General features: G+C 38.5%; 2 protein-coding genes and 1 long non-coding RNA gene across 8 annotated transcripts in view; 1 reads left to right on the forward strand and 2 right to left on the reverse strand.

Moving 5' to 3' along the window:
• The window catches only part of LOC128879616 (low-density lipoprotein receptor-like), a 61,688-nt gene extending 52,037 nt beyond the window's left edge, over window positions 1–9,651 (forward strand). For 5 of the 6 annotated variants that reach the window (XM_054128933.1, XM_054128934.1, XM_054128937.1 and 2 more), the window contains 9 exons: window positions 608–843; window positions 2,015–2,219; window positions 2,318–2,629; window positions 3,719–4,019; window positions 4,486–4,777; window positions 5,109–5,589; window positions 5,940–6,026; window positions 6,807–7,075; window positions 7,673–9,651. In XM_054128933.1, the coding sequence (XP_053984908.1) occupies window positions 608–843; window positions 2,015–2,219; window positions 2,318–2,629; window positions 3,719–4,019; window positions 4,486–4,777; window positions 5,109–5,589; window positions 5,940–6,026; window positions 6,807–7,075; window positions 7,673–7,717 (2,228 nt within the window). In that variant the 3' untranslated portion in view covers window positions 7,718–9,651. The remainder of the gene's footprint in view (window positions 1–607; window positions 844–2,014; window positions 2,220–2,317; window positions 2,630–3,718; window positions 4,020–4,485; window positions 4,778–5,108; window positions 5,590–5,939; window positions 6,027–6,806; window positions 7,076–7,672) is intronic. The other variant, XM_054128935.1, reaches the window with a different exon arrangement.
• On the reverse strand, window positions 6,962–9,876 carry LOC128879631 (uncharacterized). Its single transcript, XR_008457670.1, has 3 exons — window positions 9,673–9,876; window positions 7,633–7,694; window positions 6,962–7,100 (listed from the first exon to the last, which is right to left on the reverse strand). It is a non-coding gene; the product is annotated as an uncharacterized LOC128879631 (long non-coding RNA).
• A 716-nt stretch (window positions 9,877–10,592) lies between these two features.
• LOC128879398 (uncharacterized) lies at window positions 10,593–13,499 on the reverse strand. The gene is made up of 3 exons (XM_054128492.1): window positions 12,174–13,499; window positions 11,528–12,094; window positions 10,593–11,370 (listed from the first exon to the last, which is right to left on the reverse strand). The coding sequence occupies exons 1-3, from the start codon at window positions 12,249–12,251 to the stop codon at window positions 10,957–10,959; spliced, it is 1,059 nt and encodes a 352-aa protein (XP_053984467.1). The 5' UTR covers window positions 12,252–13,499; the 3' UTR covers window positions 10,593–10,956.
• Window positions 13,500–13,531: the final 32 nt, after the last annotated feature.

Consider the following 13,531-nt stretch of genomic DNA (forward strand, 5'->3'; position numbering starts at 1 on the left):
TTCTACGATTCGCTGCATAATTTATATTAGAATTCATTCAATAATTCATTTTATAATCCGAGTTCTTATTATTATTCGACCAACGTGAACATTTATTCGCGACGTGAATATATTCATTATCCATTTTAATATTTAAATTTTATATATCGCTCGATAATCGATTCGATAATTCTACGATTCGCTGTATAATTTATATTAGAATTCATTCAGTAATTCGTTCTATAATCCGAGTTCTTATTATTCAACTAACATGAACATTTATTCGCGACGTAAATGATTTCACTATTCGTTTCAAATTCAATTTTATAATTCGCTTTATAATTTTATAATCGATTCGATAATTCTACGATTCGCTGCATAATTTATATTAGAATTCATTCAATAATTCGTTCTATAATCCGAGTTTTTATTATTCAACGAACACGAACATTTTTTCCAACTTCATTGGTCATTCGAAACTGTTATCCACACAGGAATTTTGCCAATTTCTGGTCTCGAAGTTCCTTTCGTACGTCTATCGTGCTGCAGTTAGCGAATAAAAGCGTTGACACCAAGGTTTGTTGCTAACGCGTTGTTTATTTCCCTGTTCCTCGAACGTGTCTCTTAGACTACACCTGTCGATCCGACCAGTTCACATGCACGAATAAGAAATGCATCCAGCAATTGTACGTTTGCGATAACGACGACGACTGCGGGGATGGCAGCGACGAAGTGGATTGCGCGCCAGTCACGTGCGACCCGAAAACGCAGTTCACTTGCTCGGAGAATTACTGCATAAGTTCCCAATGGAGGTGCGACGGCGAGTTCGATTGTCCGAACCACTCCGACGAGGTCGATTGCAAGGTGAGCAATAGGCGTAATTAGGTACTAAACGATAGGAGATGATTGGTGTCTAGAAGGGGGTAGTCAATTTTTTCACGCCGGCGTGTACCACCGGTGGCTCACGCTCGCGTGTCTATCGGATAACGTGTACCACCGCGCCGCCCGATGAGCGAGAAACAGAAATAACAGCATTATTTTAGTACTAGGTTGTCCCGAAAGTTTCTTCCGTGACTTGCACTCGGTTATTTTATATGTAGGCCAATCAGTAGAGCATTTTTGACAAAAATAGTAACAGCAAACCGATTGTGCAGCTGCATAAAAGGGGATGCGTAAATTAATAGGTATATGGTTTTTGTCGTTTTTTGATTATAAATTTTAAACTAATGCTGCAATATCAATGCTCCAACGAGATAAAATGTAGGTGATGAAAATACCTATAGAATGAGACCTCGAACGTCTCGATCGGATAACGAGGAACGACGAAAAATCTGGAGAACCGGAAAATTCAGCGTTTTTTCAAAAAATTCATATTTCCGCCATTTTTTAAACTGAAGCCCTTTTCTCATACTTCAACACATTTTATCGAAAAACTAGAATATACGTTTTGTAGTACTCGACGCCAACTATTCAAATCTTTTTTAAAAACAAAAATTGGTCTTACGATAACGCATACAGGCCCGATGGAAAAAAGCGTACTGAAAAATTCAGATTGCGATTGTGAGAAAACCACCTATCCGACAATCCCCGCTTTCTGCACACATAAAGAACATATCAATCGCTACTTGTTCCCAAAAGGCCAGCGCTTCAGTTTAAAAAGTAACAAAGATACGAATTTTTGAAAAAAAAAACGCTGTATTTTCCGGTTTTCCAGATTTTTCTCCGTTCCTCGTTATCCGATCGAGGACTTTCGAGGTCTCATTCCGTAGGTATTTTCATCACCTACATTTTATCTCATCGGAGCATTGATATTGCTGCATTAGTTTAAAATTTATTAATGTCGGTTAATTATTTCTTCCCCTGAAATTTATTAATAAAATAAATATATGAAGTTTTATCTTGAATTGGTTTCTGTACGAATACTTATCACGCTAACTGTATATTAATGAAATGGAAGTAACTTTTGGGACAACCTAATATTACACCTAGCAATGGTACCAAGTTCGATGACGTAAAATGCTCGCGAAATGTTCAGGAAACCCCCAGCACCAAACGGCCAAGCCACTGCAGCAAGACGGAATTCGATTGCGGGAACGACGTCACTTGTATACACCAGAGCTGGGTTTGCGATGGCGCGAAGGATTGTCCAAACGGAGTAGACGAGTCGCCGGAACGGTGTCACAATGTCATGTGCAGACTCGACGAGTTCCAATGCGAGGATCGTCGTACTTGCATACCAGGTATCCCGATGAACGTGATATCGAACGAATAAATAATGTAGCTTACGTATGTATCCATCGCGTGGTTCTAATTCAACGCGATTGTTTAAATGTCTCAGGTCACTTGTATTGCAACGGCGAAGCGGAATGCTCGGACGGCAGCGACGAGAAGAATTGCACGTCGAAAGCGGTCGTCTGTGATCCCGCGACTCAATTCGAATGCAGGGAGGGTTCCTGTATCCCCATCTCCAGCGTGTGCGATAAAAGACCAGATTGCCTCGGTTGGGAGGACGAAAAGATCGAGCTTTGCGGTGTAAACGAATGCTTGAAAAACAACGGCGGATGCTCGCAAATATGCATCGACTTGCCCATCGGTTTTCGTTGCGAGTGTGGCGCAGGGTACCAGTTAATTGATAATCAAACGTGCGATGGTAAGGCAACACTCTTAAGCGCCCAATAATGCTCCAATTGTCGACACGATTCTCGTAAATCGTCACTTTCAACGATTACGGGCAAATTCTTCGGTATAATTACTCCTGCTACGTTGCAGTATCATTTGTAAATCGTCTCCTCGATCGGCGATAGAAAATTCTGCTTAGTACGAGGGTCGTTCAGAAAGTAAGTTTAACGGTCTAATTACGCTGCGAAAGAGCGATCAAAACACAAAAACAAGGTCATTCTTTAAATTATCAGACAATTTTTTTATTTTTCTACGTAATCGCCACACATCTTTCAATACGTTTCGTATAACGAGTAACAAGCTTTCGAATTCCGAACGCGTAATGACTTTCGTCCACTTTGCGTCCGCTGGTCGTCCTTCGCGCTCTTCATCGTGCAACTTCTTCGCGGCCATTTAGGAACGCTGTTCGCCAACGCGTAACCATCTTCAGGCTCGCGCATTTATCGCCGTAAACAGAACATTATTCTCGATAAATTTCTGTGGCTGTGAAGTTTTCAGCGGTAAAAAAACGTATTATACTACGCGGTTCACACTTGGACGCAAATTTTAACGGAATCGCCATTATAAAATGTTACAAAACACGCGACAAACGACCGACCAGAGTCTACGACACACGAAACTGATCAAAATAAATGAGGGAACATGTTCCTAAAATTTTGTAGTTCTACCTTCTCACCAAGACCACCGCTGACATCATTAAACTTACTTTCTGAACGATCCTCGTATATTTTGCCTACGTTGCAATATGATCCTTTGTAAATGGTCTCTTAACGACAACATTATTAGTTGCATCAGTGCATTAATAGCATAATGCATTAGATGCATTAATAGTTTATTTTCTATTTAAATCTGTAAGCAACTGTAGATGTCTCAAATATCATCGTTATTTGTTTATAATTCTATCGCATCGTCGTGTCTGGGATACAGTGGTCATATTAATTACACGAATCGATCGTAATAAGCGTCGACGACCGAGAGTCGAAATTGGATGCATTTATTTTATACACGATGTAACAGTTTCTGTAACGGAGGTGTGATCATGACGGCCTTCCTCTTTTAGATATAAACGAATGTCTAAAGCCAGGCAGCTGTTCCCAATACTGTTTGAACGAGAAGGGTACCTTCAAATGCAGCTGTGCTCGGGGCTATCTCAGAGACCCTAGGAATCATACTCGTTGCAAAGCAGCAGAAGGTCACGCGAGTCTTCTATTTACCAGACGGCACGACATCAGAAAGGTAGCTCTGGACCGCCAAGAGATGACGGAAATAGTAAACAACACAAAAATGGCTGCAGCCTTGGATTTTGTATTCCGCACGGGTATGATCTTCTGGAGCGACATAATCGAGAAGAAGATCTACAAGTGAGAATTCATCTATCACAACATTTCGTTCTATTAGGTTGTCCAGAAAGTTCGTGGCAATTTCTAAGAAAAATTCAAAGGCATGTAATATATAACAAGTGTATTTATTGAATTACATAGGTGTCATTTTGTTTCACAACCGTTCCACCTTTTAAAGGATGTATACATGTTATTTGTTTTCAACCATTTCGATATATATTCAGACCTGTACCACCTACCAAAAATCGACATGGACTTTCCGGACAACCCAATACGTAGACTTTATTTCAATTTTGTTCAAATATCGAAGAAATTTTATTAAAATTCCTAGCGTCGGTACAAAGTGTACATCAATATGGTTACTCAAATCCAAGAATCATTATAATAGATACTACTGGTATTAAATATGACAAACGATGGTCGTGTAAGCTTCTGTGTTGATTCTGACTGTTTCTTTGACGTATGTGTAAAATTGTTTGTTACTTAGAGCCCCGATTGACGAAGGCAACGAGCGCACTGTTGTCATCGATGACGGTTTGACGACGTCGGATGGACTTGCCGTTGACTGGATATACAGTCATATTTATTGGACAGACTCGAGGAAGAATACTATAGAATTGGCCAACTTCGAAGGCAACATGAGAAAGACCCTTATATGGGACTGTATACAGGAACCCAGAGCGATTGCTCTGAATCCGGTTGATGGCTGGATGTATTGGACCGATTGGAGCGCCGAAGCTCGTATCGAGAGAGCTGGCATGGACGGCTCCCGTCGAAGGGTAAATTAATAAATTTCAAACAAATAACTAAGCATCTGAACGATTAACACGTTGGTCGCCACGTCACTCAGAAATGGGTAACAGGCCTTGTCATTAAGGAACTAATAAAACTAATTTCAAAGATGAGACAATAATGAAAATAAATCTGGACAGGATTCGTAAATTTGACGACGTTAACAAATTAAATACCATGACAGATGTTAAGCTATCCGATTTTTAATAGTTTCTAGACAAAATTTTAACTTTATTGAAATTTTTACGAGTTTTAGCTTGGCAGCCAACGTGTTAAGCGAACTAAGATCTCTGGTGATTTTACTTTGAACTTTTACAGGCAATCGTCGAGGACGGCCTGAAATGGCCGAATGGCTTGACTCTGGATTTAATAGGCAGGAAGATATATTGGGTGGACGCGAAGTTGAACATAATTGGATCGTGTAATTACGATGGCTCGGGTAGACGAACGGTTCTTTACTCGCCCAGCGAATTGAGGCATCCTTACAGTATTACCACGTTCGAGGATTACGTGTATTGGACCGACTGGGACAAGGAAACGATATTTAAAGCAAATAAATTTACTGGAAAGGACGTCGAAGCTGTCACTTCTGTTCGATCACTGCAACATCCTATGGTTGTCCACGTGTACCATCCGTACAGACAACCCGATGGAATGAACCAATGCCAAGCCGTGAATGGCCACTGTAGTCACTTGTGCTTACCCGCGCCAGTAATTAACACGAAATCCCCGCTTATTAGTTGTGCTTGTCCGGATGGCCTAACACTGTTACCTGATGGTTTAATGTGCGTTGAAAAGGGTAAGTTAAATTTAAGCATTAGTATTTAGTATTTTTAAACGAGTCACATGCATTGGTTTATTATGCACGTCTTGACGGTAATCGAAGGAATGACGTGAAAACGAACGCGATACTGCATGACTTTACAATAAAAATTAATGCTTACGGTATACGTTCGTGAGAAATGTAAAACGAGGCATGTTTAAGATTTTACTTCGAATTTTATTTCCGTTTCATATTTCTTGTTTCGTTACTAGTTTGCATCGAACGTTATCTATGTAACACACATTGCTACAATGTGTTATGTTTACGACCTTTCTTATTTATTATATTATTTCGCATCGTTGTTGCATGAATATGGGATATTCCAGTAACTACAACAGTAGCACCCACAACGCAAGAAATTAGTAAACCGTTCAAGAGACTTGAAACCGTCAACGTTACTACCACGACTATCAGTAAGTTTATTTGCACGATTATTATTACAGTTACATATGTTCCGTTTATTTATGGGTCGTAAACGTTTGGCTTTGACTTGTACATACGCAGCTTGGACACATCAAACGCGAAATCTGAATATTTTCAAACGATATCAAGACGAATTATTATTAGACCAAGTTTTAAGGCATGTTTCGACTTACATAGAGGTATCAAGAATATTTCAAGATCACCAACCTTTTCCAGGACCTCTAAAACACTTCAACTTTAGCTAACAACATCTCTTAACGTCACCAATATTTTTTTAAATATTCTATTTTTATGCTTCCTGTGGCTCATGCGAATATTAAAAAATTAATCAGTGCATATATATGTACATACGTTTGCAATGGCAATAATGTAGGTCACGTAACATAAATAACCAGATCACGACATGCAAGAGTTCTATTAGGTCGTCCTAAAAGTTCGTGCCATTTATACTTTTATTTCTCAAATTAATATGCGAAACATACTCTTAAGTGTCACAAGAAAAGATCATCTGTCTCATTTCTCAATATTTTCTCACCTCTCTCACATAGTCATTATACCGTGCACGAACTTACCGTTACTAGAAAATTTCTGTGGTTTTTTATTATATTTCGACACAGTCTTCGGTACGAACCTATGGGACGACCTAATACTTTTGTGCGCTTCATATTTTCAGAAATATTGAAGGTTACTCGCATTCTGTTTGAACTCTGTTTGGACTCTGCATGCATAATCGTTTATTTTGTCTTACGAAACGGTATTTTTTTGTTTAGACCCATCACACTCCACAGATGGGGATGGAAAAGATAGTCTCACGACCGAGTCGGCGGATGCTGGTTTAGTAGCTGGTATAGTGATAGGCGTGGCATCCTTAGGGCTGTTACTCCTTGCATTAGGAGCAGTATTATGTTACAGGCATTATCTTCATCGTAACGTCACGAGTATGAATTTCGATAATCCTGTGTATAGGAAAACCACGGAAGATCAGTTCAGTCTGGAGAAAAATAGGTTTCCACTCCCCACTGCTACAGTTGGAGAAGAGGTAATTGCTCTATTTGCAGCAGCTTCTAATAAATAAAATTGTGCTTCTTATTTACAGAGTTTTATATAATGTTTCATATATTGGGCTGTCTGGAAACTCCATGCCGATTTTTAGTAGGCGATACAGGTCTGAATGTATCGGAATGGCTGAAAATAAATAAAATGTGTACATTCTTTAAGAGGTGGAAAGGTGTGGAACAAAATGGTACATATATAATTCAATAAATGAGCCGTTTATTTTGAAAATGGCCTAACTCCATTTATCTTCAAATCGAGATATTTAAGGGTTTGCGTTTCAATGAATTTAAAAATATACGTATAGGATACTAATGAGTCATACTGCTTGAGTGTATCTAAGGGTGTTAAATTTATAGTTCCTATTAAAATAGTGGCAATTGTTAAGTGAATAATATGCGTTTTCTTATTAAGAATGGAGTTAGGCCACTTTCAAAATAAACGGCTCAAATATACATCAAAATTCAAATATGCCTTTGAATTTGTCTTAAAAATAGGCATGAACTTTCCGGACAACCCAATAATTTCATATAATTTCAATACATTGTTTAATACTTTAATCTCGGTACTTTAATTACCGTAGGCTCAGGAACCTTTAACGAGTCCTGGAACAAATGATTACGTTTAAGAGTCAATCTGTCAATGAAACGGGCTTAGCAGGCTATTGAAATAATATCGACCAAGTAACAAAAATCATGTAAAAAGCGATGGAGCACATCAACGTCGAGTCTTGTCCGGTACACCTGCGTTTGCCCACCTGCCTGCCAACTCAGCTGTGATTATGTTTACTTTTTTGTTTTTGTACTGTGCCTATTTCTTTATAAATTTTACGCATCTCGCCATTCAACTATATTATACGCAACATTTAGATTTGGCTCCGAGACATAAAGGGAGAAATGTCTAGGTGAACTACAATTGTTGCCAAATAAGCGTTCAAGCGTCAGTTTTCTCAAGTAGTTAAATAAGATACCACAATTCCTACTTTATAACGTTCTATTTCCGTTTTGCATGCGTAACATGTAATATAGTGCTATTTATCATTCTAATGTGGGGTCACGTCGCATCTACGTTTAAATTTATACAAATATATATACATATATAGAATATTTTTATCTACATGTAAGATCTTTAACTTGTTATTGTTTCGATATTTATTCTTTAAGGATATACTTCTTTTGAGTATAGTTTTCGGTTAGATACTTAGATACTGTTACATTATTGAAATCACATGTATATAACACACAAATTCAGAATGTATCATAGATATAATTTTAAAAATCATTAGCAACCAATATTGAATTATCGGAAACGTTACAAAATCCTTTGTGACTTTGTTAAATTATTTATAATGCGTCTTAATGTATATCGTAAAATATTACATAGTGCCAAAAAATTAAAACAAAAAAAACGTCCCGGAAATTTTTGGATTTTCTCGTATTTATAGCGATTGTGAAATTTCTGTCCTGAATCATCGTAAAAACTTTTTTTCTGATATTGTATAGATTTAAGAGTACCGACACTTATATTCAAACCCAGTAATAGTTCAAAGGGTGGCATTCGAGCATGTAAACGTGTAACTCATTTTTGTACATGAAAATAGATTTCTCCTTTTATGTCGCTAACGCGATACACAAGCAGACAGAGTGCTTTTGGTCACGTTTACAGAATTTTTTAACAGCTGCCTGTGTTTTACACAGATAGCTCATATCATAGTAAATTCACTTTGCTCACAGATATTTCTGTTAATGTTATAAATGTAACGAAATAGTTAGTTTGAAAAACCAATTAGATGTAATAAGATCAGCTCAATGACACTAAGTGTGACTGTGTGTCTGTTAAAGTAAAACTGTTGTTTAGGTATTTCAACTCACTAAAAGGAAAAAAAAAAATCAGTGTATATGTATAGAACTATTGCCACGGGCTTAAGAGTTTTACTTATTATATACTTTATGATTATTGTACTAAATAATTAAATGTGAGACAGACGTTCTTCTAGATAAGGTTATTAAGAAGTATAATAATATTAGGACGAACTAAGAGTTGTGTATATTAATAAGTAGCAAAATGTTTGTTCGTAATTTTAAGTAAGAAAATTTCGAAATGTAAAACATTCAAATTGCCTGTGAGAAAATCATTTGTCATGTAAAAAATATATATGATTTAACCTATATTCGCCGATGTCCTCCGACAGAATGTTCTCTGCTGATTTTAGGTTAATGATTTATGATATCTGTTTATCGATAACATTTAAATGAAAGTTTGCTACTTCTTAATAAAGCACACACTCTTACCTACGAGTGGAAGAAAGCAAAGCCCAAACTTAAAATATAGAGGCTCGGTGGTGATTTTAATCAAAAAGATAGCAAGAGTGTGGTGAGTATCAGTTGCAATTAATTGTGTGAGTCACAGGGCATAATTTAGCCAATCTATTCGCCAAAATCGTGTCAAACATTATTTCTATGCAATATATATTATCACTACACACGCATAATATAAATATATATTATATATATAATTTATTATAATGATTATTGTATAAATAAATATACAAAATAAATCACACTACCGTCGTTATTATCATACCTATAAGAACTGTAAGATGTATAATTTGTAAAAATGTAACTTGGAAATATAGAATAGCCAATAATTTCGTCAACAGAAAATTTAATACTGTCTAAACAAACATTAACAAAATGATAACACATAAACTAGCATGCACAATAAACTTTCAAATACAATTAACAAGTTTTTCTGTAATTGTTCATGAATAGTAGTGCCTATACAGCTTTGTTTTATTCAATATATTTGTGTCTATCGAATGCTCCGTGGGTTTTATTTATTTTCGAAGTTAAACATTTCTAATAGAATATAAAGAATTGTTTAAAAATGTAGGATTATGTTAAATAAAACGAATATTCATATCAGTCATATAATCAAATTCATACGATGCCCAATAGCCCATTCATGGACCCTAAAACGGTATCGCCATCTCGCGGCCAATAGGTCGAACTAAATTTCAGATTTCCCTAGACATAAACCAGGAAACAGTGGCGCCATCTCTTAGAAAAGAGCCCAAGTTTGTGGCAGAATAGTTCACTTCTACTGTCGCTAGATGGCGCTACGACAAAGTGGTGGCGCCATCTCTCGGGAAAGAGCCTGAGTCTGTAGTAAAATAGTTTGCTTATGCTGCCGCTAGATGGCGCCATATATGCTTGGTGGCGCCATCTCTTAGGCAAACGCTCAAGCTTTTAGCAAAATAGTTCGCTGCTGCTACCGTCAGATGGCGCCACAAGCTAACGGTGGCGCCATCTCTTAGACAAACGCTCAAGCTTTTAGCAAAATAGTTCGCTGCTGCTGCCGTCAGATGGCGCCACAAGCTAACGGTGGCGCCATCTCTGAGGAAAGAGGTCAAGTTTGTAGCAAAATCCCAATTGCGCCATCTAACGTCGAAAATAGGAACGATTTCACGACAAACTTGAGCGTTTTCCCGATAGAGGCGCTGATCATACTCCGAAAATAGTTCGGGACGCCCCCGCTAGGCAGCGACACCAGTTTCCCGCGGGAAATTTGAATTACTTAGTATTTGTAGATACTATCGATTAGTTTGAAGAGTCTTTTTATTTGTAGATACTATTGATTAGTTCAGTCTTTTTATTTGTAGATACTATTGATTAGTTCAGTCTTTTTCTCTCTGTTTTTTAACCGACTTCGAAAAGGAGTAGGATACTGAATTCGACATGTATACTTATTTATTTATTTATTTTTTTATATTATACAGAGATGATATACAACTTATATTTCCTGTATACACTAACAATTTGAGAAACATTACAGGAGTTTGTATTAGAAATATGTAGATTTTATGCACTAACAGGTCGCTTTACTTTCACCGAAGTCGTTCAAGGCAATACATTGCAAGGTCTCCCTCTGCTGAATGAGCAGTTTGAGCTGTTCTATTCTAGAACGTTTTTGAGAACCTTGTTCTGGAATATTGTTCCCCACGACCGGAGCTTTTTCAATTTTTTCGGGAGGTTTATTACAATTGTTTTGTACTCCTTGCTGCATGTGGAGTTGATGATTAATTAGGGGTGCTCTGGAGGTGTTGAGTTCTACGCTGACTGGTCTGATGACGTCCTCCGATCGAATTCCTTCGTGACAAGTAAATACTCTCCTTCTTCTCTCTGGCGGTCTCATTTCTTCGTATGGAATTCTGTACTTGTGAGATGAAATCTTAAGATTTTCGTCCGTTTTCTGCTCTATGACGACGTTACTAAGTGGACCCTGCAGGACAAAGTCACAGATATATATATATAATAAGCGAATATTACATAGTACAATTTCCTCTAGCATGCAAACTGGCGTCCAACTCATAAATCTACTATACAATATTTCTCTATGATATTTCTTCGTCTCTGTAAGCTTCAAAATTACGCCTCACCATCTCGCCACCCTCGTCCATCATCCTGAACAGCACAGCCTTGGGTACCTTGAACGCTGGCGGTGGTTTCGGTTGTGGTTCCAAACAGGGACGACTGCGAGGCTTCAAATTTTCCGTGTACATGAAGACATCACCAGCTGTTTCCTTGTACCTCGGGTCCATCAGTCTCGGATCCCGTGCTCGTTCTTTCTTTCTCTGTCTGAGAGCCACGCGACAGGTGCAAGGATCTGGCCAGAATCTCTTTGGGTCAGGTCCGAAGATTTGTTCCCACCAGGTCAACTTCACCTTTACCGGTTTCTCTTCCACGCAGTTGTCGAGCTTCTCCTCGCTTTTCGACGAATCCTTTCGCGAATCGGTCGTCTTCTTCTTTGTTTTCTTCGCTAGACACTTAGAAGGACACCCCTCGCAAGGTTCTACAGGATTGCTCTCTGGAAGTGGTCCTCCACAGTTCCCACTGCCATACTCGACGGTCTTCTTCGACTTGAAGAACCAAAAGTACCTGACGTTCTCTTTCACGACAGAGTGGGCTAACGAGGGTCCTCCTAGGAGTATGCTATATCCATTTTCCTATAGAGAATCACTAGTTTATGAGACTATTTGCCGTAACCTATGTTCTTATTCCGACGAATGACATTTAGGGGTATACTTTTAGGTTGCTGATGGAGGAGCATGCCTTTGACGTAATGAAACCGGGAATTTGGAATTTTGACCGAAATGACGTCATGACGGTGTTATTTTTGCGGATGAATAATCATCCTTCGTTTTTGGCCGTGAGGTTACACCAGAAATTTATTTTTACAAAGGCAGGAGTGAAACAAGAAAGAGCCGAAGGTATCGCGTCATCGTGTTCGATAATCGCGTACCACGTGCCAGCTGGAGATTTATTCTTCGACCTAAAAATGTATACTTAGGCGATCCGAAGTCGGCATTTCCATGAGTTATGCGAGCCTAGCTCTGATTCTACATGAAGAAATAATGGGTACTCGAAAAAGACGAGAATGCAGGCTTCTGAATAAAATTTGTGGTTTTTACAGACGAAATGCTCCATCAAAATTTTGACGTCAAAGATGCATCACACTGTGGTCGACTAATCACAGAATGATGCAATGAAATCATACAAATGATGAGAAACGCCACGAACTTCTTCGAGTACCCAATATTTAAAAAAAAAAAAATTAATCAATGAACTTAAATTTGTTGCTGTGGAGACAATCTATCTGACTGACTGTCTCTCTTTACAGTTGAAGTTTCGAAGGTAAATCTAATTAATTTGGATGACGAGATCGCGTCATTGCTGTTCGAAAACAGAGTGATTTGCTCGAGTTACCGCTAATGCCGATTCGGGTGTCCTTTGATCGTCGACCGTTTCCGGTGCCTGTACATACCCCCCGGTAACCCTACAGAGCCGGCTCTGTTAATTCAGAGAGAATACCGGAATTACTGATACTGGCTCTGCAAACGAGATGAGAGGAAGCCGGAAACGTCGATGCAGTCAATATGGCGCACATCCACCAGCGTGTGCTTACACCTACGCGACGATGGAAAACAGAGGGCGAGGCGTAGAGAGCGAGAGAAGGGTGCTCCCACCGAGGGATAAGCTGTCAGCTTCGAGGAGACGCAATGAGAGATTTCCAAGCGTTTGCGACCCGATGCAGATTGATTCGGCTCACCTGGACTCCCATACAGTCTCACTCATAACTAAAACCTGCTTCTAACAAGAATAGATGTTGTTATTGCGAAGGTATATTTATGCTGTAATTACCTTATATGTATATGTATATGTTATTCTTTGCTACCCACTATATAATCGTCGACCAATTTAAGAATACACTGCATAATTTAATGCACTTTTCCTTACAGGAAGAACCGCTTTTCTGCCATATTATCTCATTGTCCATTAACTCTTTGTCTTACACCACTTGTTCAATACTTTGGTATTATAATAGCCCATACCTTAAAACACTGGGCAGACCGGCCGGGATATGCTGTAATTACCTTATATAC

This window comes from Hylaeus volcanicus, chromosome 7, assembly GCF_026283585.1.
Source record: "Hylaeus volcanicus isolate JK05 chromosome 7, UHH_iyHylVolc1.0_haploid, whole genome shotgun sequence".
NCBI lineage: Eukaryota > Metazoa > Arthropoda > Insecta > Hymenoptera > Colletidae > Hylaeus > Hylaeus volcanicus.